The sequence below is a fragment of the Elephas maximus genome, chromosome 24, assembly GCF_024166365.1.
Source record: "Elephas maximus indicus isolate mEleMax1 chromosome 24, mEleMax1 primary haplotype, whole genome shotgun sequence".
NCBI classification, from domain to species: domain Eukaryota; kingdom Metazoa; phylum Chordata; class Mammalia; order Proboscidea; family Elephantidae; genus Elephas; species Elephas maximus.
In genome coordinates, this window is record NC_064842.1 from 27,804,073 (window position 1) to 27,816,381 (window position 12,309).

General features: G+C 40.0%; 1 protein-coding gene across 1 annotated transcript in view; it reads left to right on the top strand.

Annotated features, from left to right (window-relative positions):
- Positions 1-11,857, top strand: part of HEATR1 (HEAT repeat containing 1) — a 58,886-nt gene extending 47,029 nt beyond the window's left edge. The window contains exons 34-45 of the mRNA XM_049868675.1: positions 2,824-2,947; positions 3,543-3,683; positions 4,169-4,458; positions 5,220-5,370; positions 6,285-6,443; positions 6,607-6,741; positions 6,867-6,971; positions 7,118-7,286; positions 7,804-7,958; positions 8,538-8,696; positions 10,143-10,251; positions 11,664-11,857. Coding sequence (XP_049724632.1) covers positions 2,824-2,947; positions 3,543-3,683; positions 4,169-4,458; positions 5,220-5,370; positions 6,285-6,443; positions 6,607-6,741; positions 6,867-6,971; positions 7,118-7,286; positions 7,804-7,958; positions 8,538-8,696; positions 10,143-10,251; positions 11,664-11,752 — 1,786 coding nt within the window. The 3' untranslated portion in view covers positions 11,753-11,857. The remainder of the gene's footprint in view (positions 1-2,823; positions 2,948-3,542; positions 3,684-4,168; positions 4,459-5,219; positions 5,371-6,284; positions 6,444-6,606; positions 6,742-6,866; positions 6,972-7,117; positions 7,287-7,803; positions 7,959-8,537; positions 8,697-10,142; positions 10,252-11,663) is intronic.
- Positions 11,858-12,309: the final 452 nt, after the last annotated feature.

The window sequence follows — 12,309 nt, forward strand, 5'->3', positions numbered from 1 at the left end:
ATTTAGTTAATGCCGAAGGCATGGATTATGTGTGTTTATTTGTACTCCTTTTTGATCTGAATGGTGTATGTGTGTTTCAAGGCTCTGGAGTGGGGTTCTGACATAGGCAGCTGCTGTTAGCCAAGGGCACAACTCCATGAGCACTCAAACTCGCACAACACAGGCTCACTAGTTACTGATTCAGCGACTCATAAAGCCTGAGATTTGACGATCTTTCTCCTTGAGAAAGGTACCTGTTTACTTCTTACTGGTATTTTTCTGTGATGATAATCTCTTTTTCTTTCTTTCCACAGTTTTTTTTTTTTTAATTGTGCTTTAAGTGAAAGCTTACAAATCAAATCAGTCTCTCATACAAAAATTTGTATACACCTTGCTATATACTCCTAGTTGCTTTCCCCCTAATGAGACAGCACACTCCTTCTCTCCATTCTCTATTTTCATGTCCATTCGGCCAGTTTCTGACCCCCTCTGCCCTCTCATTCCCCATCCAGACAGGAGCTGCCACATAGTCTCATATGTCTACTTGATCCAAGAAGCTAACTCTTCACCAGTATCATTTTCTATCCCATTGTCCAGTCCAATCCCTGTCTAAAGAGTTGGCTTTGGGAATGGTTCTAGTCTTGGGCTAACAGAAGGTCTGGGGACCATGACCTCTGGGGTCCTTATAGTCTCAGTCAGACCGTTCAGTCTGGTCTTTTTACGAGAATTTGAGGTCTGCATCCCACTGCTCTCCAGCTCCCTCGGGTTCTCTATTGTGTTCCCTGTCAGGGCAGTCATTGGTTGTACCCGGGCACCATCTAGTTCTTCTGGTCTTAGTCTCTGGTTTATGTGTCCCTTTCTGTCTCTTGGGCTCATAATTACCTTGTGTCTTTGGTATTCTTCATTCTCCTATGCTCTAGGTGGGTTGAGACCAGTTAATGCATCCTAGATGGCCACTTGCGAGCGTTTAAGACCTCAGACACCGCTCTCCAAAGTGGGATGCAGAATGTTGTCTTAATAGATTTTATTATGCCAGTTGACTTAGATGTCCCCTGAAATCATGGTCCCCAAACCCCCACCCCTGCTACGCTGGCCTTCGAAGTGTTCAGTTTATTCAGGAAACTTCTTTGCTTTTGGTTTAGTCCAGTTGTGCTGACCTCTCCTGTATTGTGTTTTGTCTTTCCCATCACCTAAAATAGTTCTTATCTACTATCTAATTAGTGGAAACCCCTCTCCCTCCCTCCCTCCCCACTCTTGTAACCATCAAAGAATATTTTCTTCTCTGTTTAGACTATTTTTCGAGTTCTTGTAATAGTGGTCTCATAAAATATTTGTCCTTTTGCAGCTGACTAGTTTGACTCAGCATAATGCCTTCCAGATTCCTCCATGTTATGAAATGTTTCACAGATTCGTCACTGTTCTTTATCGATGCGTACTATTCCATTGTGTGAATATACCATAATTTATCCATTCATCCATTGATGGGCACCTTGGTTGCTTCCATCTTTTTGCTATTGTAAACAGTGCTGCAGTGAACATGAGTATATATATATCTGTTTGTATGAAGGCTCTTATTTCTCTAGGATATATTCCGAGGAGTAGGCTTACTGGATCGTACGGTAGTTCTATTTCTAGTTTTTTAAGGAAGCGCCAAATCAATTTCCAAAGTGATTATACCATTTTACATTCCCACGAGCTGTGTATAAGTGTTCCATTCTCTCCGCAACCTCTCCAACATTTATTATTTTGTGTTTTTTGGATTAATGCCAGCCTTGCTGGAGCCAGATGGAATCTCATTGTAGTTTTGATTTGCGTTTCTCTAATGGCTAATGATCATGAGCATTTCCTCATGTATCTGTTAGGTACCTGAATGGTCTTCTTTAGTGAAGTGCCTGTTCATATGCTTTGCCCATTTTTTAATGGGGTTATTTGTCTTTTTGTAGTTGAGTTTTTGCAGTATCATGTAGATTTTAGAGATCAGACGCTGATCGTAAATGTCATAGCTAAAAACTTTTTACCAGTCTTTTGGTGAAGTCTTTGGATGAGCATAGGTATTTAATTTTTAGGAGCTCCCAGTTATATAGTTTCTCTTCTGCATTGTTAGTAATATTTTGTATACTGTTTATGCCATGTATTAGGGCTCCTAGCATTGTCCCTATTTTTTCTTCCATGATCTTTATCATTTTAGATTTTATATTTAGGTCTTTGATCCATATTGAGTTCATTTTTGTGCATGGTGTGAGATATGGGTCTTGTTTCATTTTTTTGCAGATGGATATCCAGTTATGCCAGCACCATTTGTTAAAAAGACTGTCTTTTCCCCATTTGACTGACTTTGAGCCTTTGTCAAATATCAACTGCTCATATGTGGATGGATTTATGGCTGGACTCTCAATTCTGTTCCATTGGTCTATGTATCTGTCGTTGTACCAGTACCAGGCTGTTTTGACTACTGTGGTGGTATAATAGGTTCTAAAATCAGGTAGAGTGAGGCCTCCCACTTTGTTCTTCTTTTTCAGTAATGCTTTACTTATCCAGGGCCTCTTTTCCTTTCCATATGAAGTTGGTGATTTGTTTCTCCATCTCATTAAAAAATGTCTTTGGAATTTGGATTGGAATTGCATTTTATCTATATGTGGCTTTTGGTAGAATAGACATTTTTACTATGTTAAGTCTTCCTATCCATGAGCAAGGTATCTTTCCACATGGTTTTGAAATAATTCAGTACAAAATTAATGATCTAATTGTGTTTTCTGTTTGAAACATTCTGCGTGAGAGAGGGATAAGTGAGTACTTAAAATGCCTGCAGCTACTGTTTGCTAAACAAGTCTTCTTTGTTTTTAGGTTGCTAGAGACCGTTCTTGGCTATATTAATGCTGTAGCCCAGTCCTTGGAGAAAAATGCAGACAAACTGACTGTGAAGTTTTGGCGAGCTCTCCTTAGTAAAGCTTACGACACGTTAGATAAGGTAGGTTCCCACGTCTCCTCATCATTATCATTTTGTTGCCCGTTTTTATGTCATTGCGAATTATTTAACTAAAAGTTTTAAGAGTAAAATTAACAGTAGCTTCTCTTGGTATAATGAAACTCAGTTTTGCTTGAAATAGTCTCTCTTGATGACTGGAAATAAACTTGTCTGAAAAAGATTGCTTCTCTAAATATAGGCCTCAATAAATATGTTTTAAATATTCAGTTGTGTAATATACTATATAGTGTTCTACTCTATCCAAGTGGAATAAAATAAAAATATTTGTTAGGTAGAGTATGTCGTATATTAGAAATTAGAAATATCACTGGTCTAGAAATTAGGAAAGCTATTTAAATCTAGTTAAATTATCTAGGCTTTGGGCAGTTCACTTACTCTTGGCATCATTTTCTTTCTTTTCTTAACAAATTGTTACAACAAACTCTGCCTATCTGAAAGGTTACTATAAGAATTAAAAAAGTAAATGCGTACGAAAATGATGCCTGGCCCCTAGGAGGTGTGCGATAAATAGAAGGCTGTCTTAATCCAAGTTGAACTTCTTTGTTTTCTTTCTTTTTTAATATAATCTGCTCTATAGGTCAATGCCTTGTTGCCTACAGAAACATTCATTCCTGTCATCAGAGGGCTGGTGGGCAACCCACTGCCGTCTGTGCGCCGGAAAGCACTGGACCTTCTGAATAACAAGCTGCAGCAGAACACATCCTGGAATAAGAAACTAGTGAGTGACTGCTGCACATCGGACCCGGTTACTGTTCTCTGCCTTGTCGGCAGGCAGGCTGTGTCTGACTCCCTTCCGTTTCTCCAGTGGTGCAATTTACACTTGAATCATAGTATTATCTGGATATAATACTGTGATGTGTTTTAAAATTGTGATGTTAATTCTGTCGTAGTATATGTGTAGTAAGAGCTCTTTGAATGGAATTTCAGCTTAATGGAATTCTTAATTACTTAGTGCAGGCCATTCCTTGTCTTAACTTTAGTATAATTCTAATCCTCTTTTACTCCAAGCCTTTATGTAAATCAGAAATTCATCGGCAAGCATGTGTATTTGTTTAGCAGTACGGAAATGCCTGTCTGTGTCTTGTAGCTTAAGGACCCATCAGGTTGATTTCCATTCGGATGATCTCAAGCAGCAGAAATGGGAAATGGACTAGCATTTGTACGTAGCTTTAATTATTTGGGGGTTTTGGCTGTCCTCTTCAGGTTCACAGCTTCCTACAACTAGTTCCAGTCCTTTTGGCCATCGTGCAGCGTAAAAAGAAAGAGCTGGAAGAACAAGCGATAAATAGACAGACGGCTTTGTATACCCTAAAGCTTTTGTGTAAGAATTTTGGTGCAGAGAATGGAGAACTGTTTGTCCCTGTGCTGGCCGCCGCAGTAAAACTGGTTGCTCCAGAAGCCAAGGAGGAGAAGAACGTTGTGGGAAGTGCCCTGCTGTGTATAGCCGAGGTGACCTCCACTCTGGAAGCACTGGCGATACCCCAGCTCCCCAGGTACTCTGCTGGGGACTTGCAACAGGAATGATTACACAGGGTTTCTGGTCCAGAATGAAAAATCACCCCTTGGCGATTTTTTTGGCTCTGAGTAGAAGTTGATACAATTAGATTTGTTAAAGAATGGATCTTTTCTTCAAATTGAGAAATGGAACATTCCCATTTACTTTATGGTCCCCTGGTTCTTGCTGCCCCTTGATAGCTGTAATTAAGAAGCGTTAAATGCAGCTTCTTCAGAGAAGGGCCAGTCCAGCCAGGCAAGGCAGAAGCTGCCTTAGGCTGTCCACACTCAGAAGCTAGATGGCCCTGGGTCCATCCTTGCCTCTGACAGTTACTAGCTCTGCAGCCGTGGACTGGTTACATAACCTACGAAAGCTTTGCCATCTGGAAGGGGGAGACAGGCACCTACCTTGTGGGGATTCTTGTAGGGCAGTGAATGTAAGGCTTTTTGCACAGTGCCTGACACGTATCAAGTGTTCAGTACTTGAAAGACGTTGTTATCTTAAAAAATTATTGCTATGTCAGTACTATTGGCACTGGGAAATTTCTTGCTCTTAGGCACCCATGGGGCCACCACGAGTTGGGGGTTAACTTGATGGCAGCTAACAACAACAGTTACATAAGATGTGTAGACAAGGTTTTGTAAACTATGAGATACACAGTGATATAACAGGCAGATTATTTTAATTTTTCATAACAAGCTCTCCTCCATTCTCCAGTCTTTGCTCAGAGTTGCTCTAAAACTCTTGCTCTGTTTTTAGCCTGATGCCGTCGTTGTTGACAACAATGAAAAACACCACTGAGCTGGTCTCCAGTGAGGTCTACTTGCTCAGTGCCTTGGCAGCCCTGCAGAAGGTCGTGGAGACCCTCCCACACTTCATCAGCCCCTACCTTGAAGGGGTCCTGTCACAGGTGAGCTCGGGTAACCACAGCACAATGTTTGGGGTGGACTGGGAACGGGAAAAATGACAGGCTTAATGGTGTGATTTGTTCTTTAAGTTTTTAGTTCTGTCTTAGAGGGAAAGATTATTCTGAAAAGATGCATTCAGTCTTTTTAAACGTGTGCCTCTTTTTCTCTTCCATTATCCCTACTGCTTAATCATGAAATTGATATGGGGGATCTTATCTCTTTTAATATTGCAGAATGTATTATACTGCCTTTTCCCCCTCTGACATTTTTGACGTTAGGATGGTAGAGCTGCCTTTTATTATGTTTTTCGAAAACTGGTGTGCCATATTTGTAATGTGAAAGGTTTCTGAATCCTAAGGTGTCTTTCAGCAGAATTCCTATATTGCAATACAGCAGGCCTGATGTTGACCTCCCTCACTCCTCTGGTTATTATTCTTCCGCTGTAGTGATCACATGCTGTTTATGAGGTTAAAGCCTTAGCTGCCATGGTGCAAACGGTTTACCTGATTGACAACTCTACAGTCAGGCCTGGAAAGCGGACTTCTTACAGAAAGAGGCCTGTACTATAAGGAGCTTTCTAGATTGTTCAGCTGGAAGAAGTTGACTCATCTCACGGTCCTTAGATTCCCCAGTCGAAGTGCTGTCTGGGCTGGGGCTGTTTGCTTCTGCTCGCCACCACTTACCCACCTCCCTGACTCCCAGTTGGGAAAGAGGTGTCTGCCCAGTTTTATCTACGGAGGTTCTAGTTTGGCTTTAAAAGGAGTTCAGTGGATAGCTAGAAAGCACGCCGAGCTTTCAGTAAGCACCAGCATTTGAACTGGTTTCTCGTGGTCATCACTAAGCCTTTCTGTAAGTGTGCAGAGGCTCTGGAGCAGCGTTCACAATGGCCTTGACAACTGTGTTTATCTTCCTGTAGGTGATTCACTTGGAGAAAATCACTAGTGAGATGGGTTCTGCCTCGCAGGCTAATGTCCGTCTCACATCTCTTAAAAAAACGCTGGCGACTACACTGTCACCCCGAGTCTTACTGCCAGCCATCAACAAAACTTACAAGCAAATGAAGAAGAACTGGAAGGTTAGACCCATATTGGGTATTAGACTTTGGAGAGGGAGAGGTGATACTTATGCTTTTAAATTTTCACTTAAAGAAGAATATGGTTGTTTGATTCCTTTACCGATGCACTGCTGAACCCTAGGAGTAATAAATGTGGCACGTCTGCTTACTGTGTTGTTGGTAGGATCACCTGGGTCCATTCATGAGCATCTTGCAGGAGCATATTGGGGTGATGAAGAAGGACCTGCTTACCTCCCACCAGTCTCAGCTCACCTCGTTTTTCTTAGAGGCCCTGGACTTCAGAGCACAGCACTCAGAGGTCAGCTTATTTCCACCCCCCATAATTCTGAAAGTGTAATCTTTCAAAATAACACTTATCAAAACAATTTAGAACGAGATGTCAGTTCAGAACTCTGGCTAATAAGTCGGCTCTTCTGTTTCCAGGATGATCTGGAGGAAATTGGAAAAATCGAAAACTATATCATTGACTGTTTAGTAGCTATGGTTGTAAAGCTTTCTGAAGTCACCTTCAGACCCCTGTTCTTTAAGGTCAGTCTTTTCTTCCTCATATATCTCCTTTGTATTAACATATACCTATAAAATACATTAAAAAAAAAAAAGTTGCCGTCAAGGCAGTTCTGACTCACTGCAACCCCACACGTGTAGAAGAAACTAATACTACTTTGTCTTTTTAGCTGTTTGATTGGGCCAAAACAGAAGATGCCCCAAAGGACAGACTGCTGACATTTTACAACTTGGCAGATTGCATTGCTGAGAAACTGAAAGGGCTCTTTACTCTCTTTGCTGGCCATTTAGTGAAGCCTTTTGCTGATACCTTGAACCAGGTGAACATCTCCAAAACAGGTTGGTAGCTCACTTCAGTTCTGCCTGCCCAAGGCACAATAAGTACAAGACATGACCTAGTGCTCAGAGACAAGATTTTGCAGATTCTTGAATTCTAGGCTAAAGAGTGTGTTTCCTTTGTAGTCAGTTGTCAGACATTGAAGTATTTGTTCTAGCTTAATGAAAACGTGGTATTAATACATTGACTCATTTGGGAAAAAGATATTAAGTGAACAGACATTATTATTAAGTCATTGGAAATAACTTTGAAACATTAAGATTGGTTTATTCTCTAATGCTAATAAGCAATCCACTTGGCATTTCAGGTAATTTAACTTGCTAAGCTAGGTATTAGAATCTTAGTAGAAGGAATCACTTACAGGAGAGGCCATCAGCTTTATTTGCATTCTGCTGTTATCAAGATTATTATGATTTCACGATCATCTTAGAAATACTTTTCTGATTATAGTTATTTTATGGTAGTTCAAACTTAAAGCTGTGAAAGCTTCATCTTTTTTCATTTTTACTCTATTTACAGATGAAGCATTTTTTGACTCTGAAAAAGACCCTGAAAAGTGCTGCTTGCTGTTACAGTATATTTTGAACTGTTTATATAAAATCTTCCTTTTTGATACTCAGCATTTTTTAAGTAAAGAGAGAGCAGAAGCCTTGATGATGCCCCTGGTGGATCAGGTAACTAACTCAGTCGTCATGTGTCCTTACTGGGAAGTCTGTCACTGGCAGATCTGTGCTGGCTTCATAGCTGCTAAAATGATAGCTTGCTAGGCATTGCTCTTGAGTTTTTTTTAACATAAAATATTCTTAATGAAATTTGTATTTCAAAATTGACTTCTGATGGATTTAACTCAACTTCAGAGTAGAATTTATTGAGTTTTACTTTTGAATTTTTTAAAAGGAAGACATACGGTCTCCTTATGAGATTTTTATTAATTGGGTTTTTTTGAGAATGCTTTAGGGTTTGGCTTCTCTCTGAACAAGCTCATCCAAGATGTTCTGCTGCAGGAAAGGCACACTATGAAGGGCTAGGAGATTCTGTTTGAGATTCTCATAGATTTAAGCCCAAGAAGTTCCAGAATGTGCTTAGAGTATTGGACTAGTGCCTGGGTTTTGATCCTCCTAACATGAAAAGTTACCAAAAACAACCCAAACCCATCATGAAGGGTAGTAAAACATTATTTACACAATGGGTGTTTTCAAGCAGAAGAAAATGTAAGACGCTGTAGCTCAAAGTCTTTGTCTTATTCCCAACAGCTGGAAAACAGACTTGGGGGAGAAGAGAAGTTCCAAGAGCGGGTGACGAAGCACTTGATACCTTGTATTGGGCAGTTCTCAGTGGCCATGGCAGATGACTCTCTGTGGAAACCACTGAACTACCAAATCCTGCTAAAGACGAGAGACTCCTCACCCAAGGTTAGGAACTGAACAGTGTTGTCAGACAACCACTGACGCTGCACATTTTCACTGTGGAACACAAAGAAACTTAGAGTGGACCATGGTAAACTGATGGGAAAGTATTGCTGCTGGTCACCTAGTGCTAGAGGTCAGCAGTGTTAGGCAGAAGTTTGAGCCTGAGAAGTCTTGGTTTTTACTTACAAGGTATTTATAAATAACAATCCCCCATCCCGATAATGTGGTAGGCACTCAGAAGTACTAAAATACTTTTAAATCTTGAATGGCAGAAACTTGAATTCCTTGTGTTTTTTAAGTGACATTTAAGTTTCAGTGTGTTCTCAGAGCTAAATGCTTTGTTTTGTCCACAGAACAGTCTTTTGAGTTAGAGTAATATACTGTATATATTAGGCCTATGATTTTGTAATGAAAGTTAAGTGGTCACGGTAGAAATATACTGTTATGGATAGGTTGAGTGGAGTTAAAATTCCACACATGAGTGTCAAAGTTTTCAAATGAACTATCATAGAAGAACCTCAGTGGATAAAACAGACCAAAGCAGAATTTTATTAATAGGATTTGTAAGTTCAAATATATAACATTTCTTTATTACAAAATAATCAGGAAAAAATGATGCTATTTGGATGAATCCCCAAATTTTGAATTGTAGGTTCTTATACAAGTTGTATCATCAAATTGATTTTAATATTTTATTTTGATTGTACAATATCAAGAAAATCTTGGTTCAACATAGGTAGTTACAGATGATTTTTAAACAACTCCCCTTGCAATATCCAAATGTTCTTTAAATTATTCCCCAACCTGAGAGAAAATTAGCTGAACTTCTGTTTCAAAGTGAATTGCTAACCTAAGAATACCTAACAACTGCTTGTGTTCCTGGTCATACACAAGTCATGTGAGAAATACCCAAAACTTTTTAAAGTTCCAAAACATCCATTCTAGGACATCATAACACAGCGAATGTGTTTTTTCTTCATCTCTGAGGCAAGCTGCCCTGGACCATCACAGTCTATAGTGGTGACCAGTTGGCACTGATGCACAGGGAGCTCTGCCCAGAGGTGGCAGGAGACGCGCGATTGCCTGGGGTATGCTCCAGTACGGGGGCATTTGATTACACACTTGAATTTGCATGTGCTATTTTATTTTACTAGTTTAAAGGACGGTGTTATAAAAACTACCTTCACATTAAACATCTGCAACACTGAAACACTGTTGGAAAACTACTGATTTATAAGGTTACTCGTATTACAGACAAATCCCAAATTGTTAAATAAACTGATACTCTAAGACAAAAGTTGAATGGACAGAATGAAGTGAAATAAAATCACGAGAAATAACATTTAGTTTAAAAAGTTAGAGATTGTTTCCAGTCCGCACAGATTTCAAGATAAGAAATACAGCAGTTCTACTTTTTATCATCGTTCTTTGCCCTTTTCCTTCTTTCAGGTTCGATTTGCTGCTTTGATTACAGTGTTAGCAGTGGCGGAAAAACTAAGGGAGAATTATATTGTCTTGCTACCAGAATCCATTCCTTTCTTAGCAGAACTGATGGAAGGTAATTCCCAAACTATTAAGAAATAATTACAGTCAATTTCTGTGAAGATATGCCAACCATAATGCAGATGTGGAATAATGTGCCTGGCAGTTGGCGCCAGTCCTCCGCCCGCTCCCATCTCCGTCTGGGTAGACTGGAGCTTGCGTTTTGAGTGAGGTGGAGGGGTGCTGTTAGGAAATGACTGTTTTGTGATCATTTAGGACACTGTTTATGGTATGAGCTTCACTAGCTTTAGTTTTGTGTGTTTTGTAATAATATAGACTACATATAGGGTCACTGAGTCGGAATCAACTCGACGGCAATGGATCCAACAGGGTAGACTACAATGTTGTCTTTCATTAACCTCATATATTTATATGATTATTTTGGTCCCCAGTTGTGGGATTATTGTGTCTAGATGTCTAGTGCCATTAGGAGTGCAATAGGGTATCCACCTCTTAATACACCCACTGCTCACTTATTGACATGGTTAGGTTCCAAAGACCAGGTTGTTATGTGAAAATCAGCATTATGTAAAAATGGAAGATGACCACATCAGATCACAAAATGGAAGATGAGTATATTATTACGTAACTACAAAACCACTGAGAATCACATCCCTGCCAAGTTGACACATAACCTTAACCAGCCAGCGTTACTCTCACCTCACACCTCGGCATTCATTACTGCCATATGTACGGCCGTTAATGTGCAAGACAGCCAGATAGATTTTTTACAGTTGTCATAAATGCAAAATGTGGGGTAATGAGATAGTCAATAAGTGAGGAGTGCGTGTAATGACCAATATTTATTTGGTGTTCTGTGTTAGGTGCTTTATATAGGTTATTTAATCCTCATGATGAGGTATATACCATTAACCCTGTTTTACAGAACAGGAAACTAGAGGTTTAAAGAGATTAAATAATTTGATAAAAGTAACAAAGCTAGCGAGTGCGGCGGGAGGAACTGGGGTTAAACGAGGTTTGCACAATTCTGGAACGTGTGCTCCTGAGCATTATGCTACCATGTGCCTGGGAAAATAACAGTAAATCTTGATAAGCAGGGATGGTGGAGACAAGAAGATCAGTACATACATACTAATGATTCACCGCTTGCCTAAGAAAATTATACTCTCCTTGTTTCTTCTGTCCCTGAGAGGGGCTGTGTGAGCTACTAAGGAGTGGCATTGCTGGGAATGTTCAGGGTTCTTAGCGTCCAAATGAAGCCTCTTTCTGAGCTTGTAGGAAGGGTGTGAAGGCAGAATGGAGGGATACAGGCGATGCATTCTCTGGTGCTTGCTGATGGTTCAGGTGCTTCGTTTCACGCTTCTGATGGAATGGTTGCCAGGGAATGAGAGCCATGAAGAGCTGGGCTAATGGTAACTGAGCAGAAGATTGACTCAGATGTTAAGTTCTTGTTTTTGTTTTTTTTAGATGAATGTGAAGAAGTAGAACATCAGTGCCAAAAGACTATTCAGCAACTGGAAGCCATATTGGGAGAACCGCTCCAGAGCTACTTCTAACACTTTTTTAGTGTTTCATACTCTGTTCAGAGTTCAGATTTTTTTTTTTCATGTTTTTGTTTTTGGATATTGGGTGCCATATTTCTGTTGGTGCCTGAATACCCACTTGGACTCAAGCTATTTAATCACTTCTTTACAAAATTCCCACCTCGTTTGTGCTACCACATAAGCCTTTCCTCCCAGTTGTGTATATTTGCAAAAAGAGTAAATGATACACGGTGTTTTTATAGCAGCTGCTGTGTTTGCTTATACATTAATTATAGTCTTTTCTGAATTAAGTTATTAATATTGCAGGCATGTTTAATTCTAGCACCCAAAGTTACTGGCACCTCATTTAGCCTGGAAAGCTTTAATTCTTCTGTCAAGGAACGAACTGTGTGCATGGCGCCCGTGTCAGCGATTTCACTCAGAGTAGCTCTCTACTTCAAGAACATGACAGTTACTCAGCCCCCAACCAGAATACCTTCTATCTATCTGTAAGCAATGTGGATTTTTACATTTCATTTCAAGTAGACAGCACTTCACTTCAGCCTTATTTCGTGTGTACCTAGAGAAGG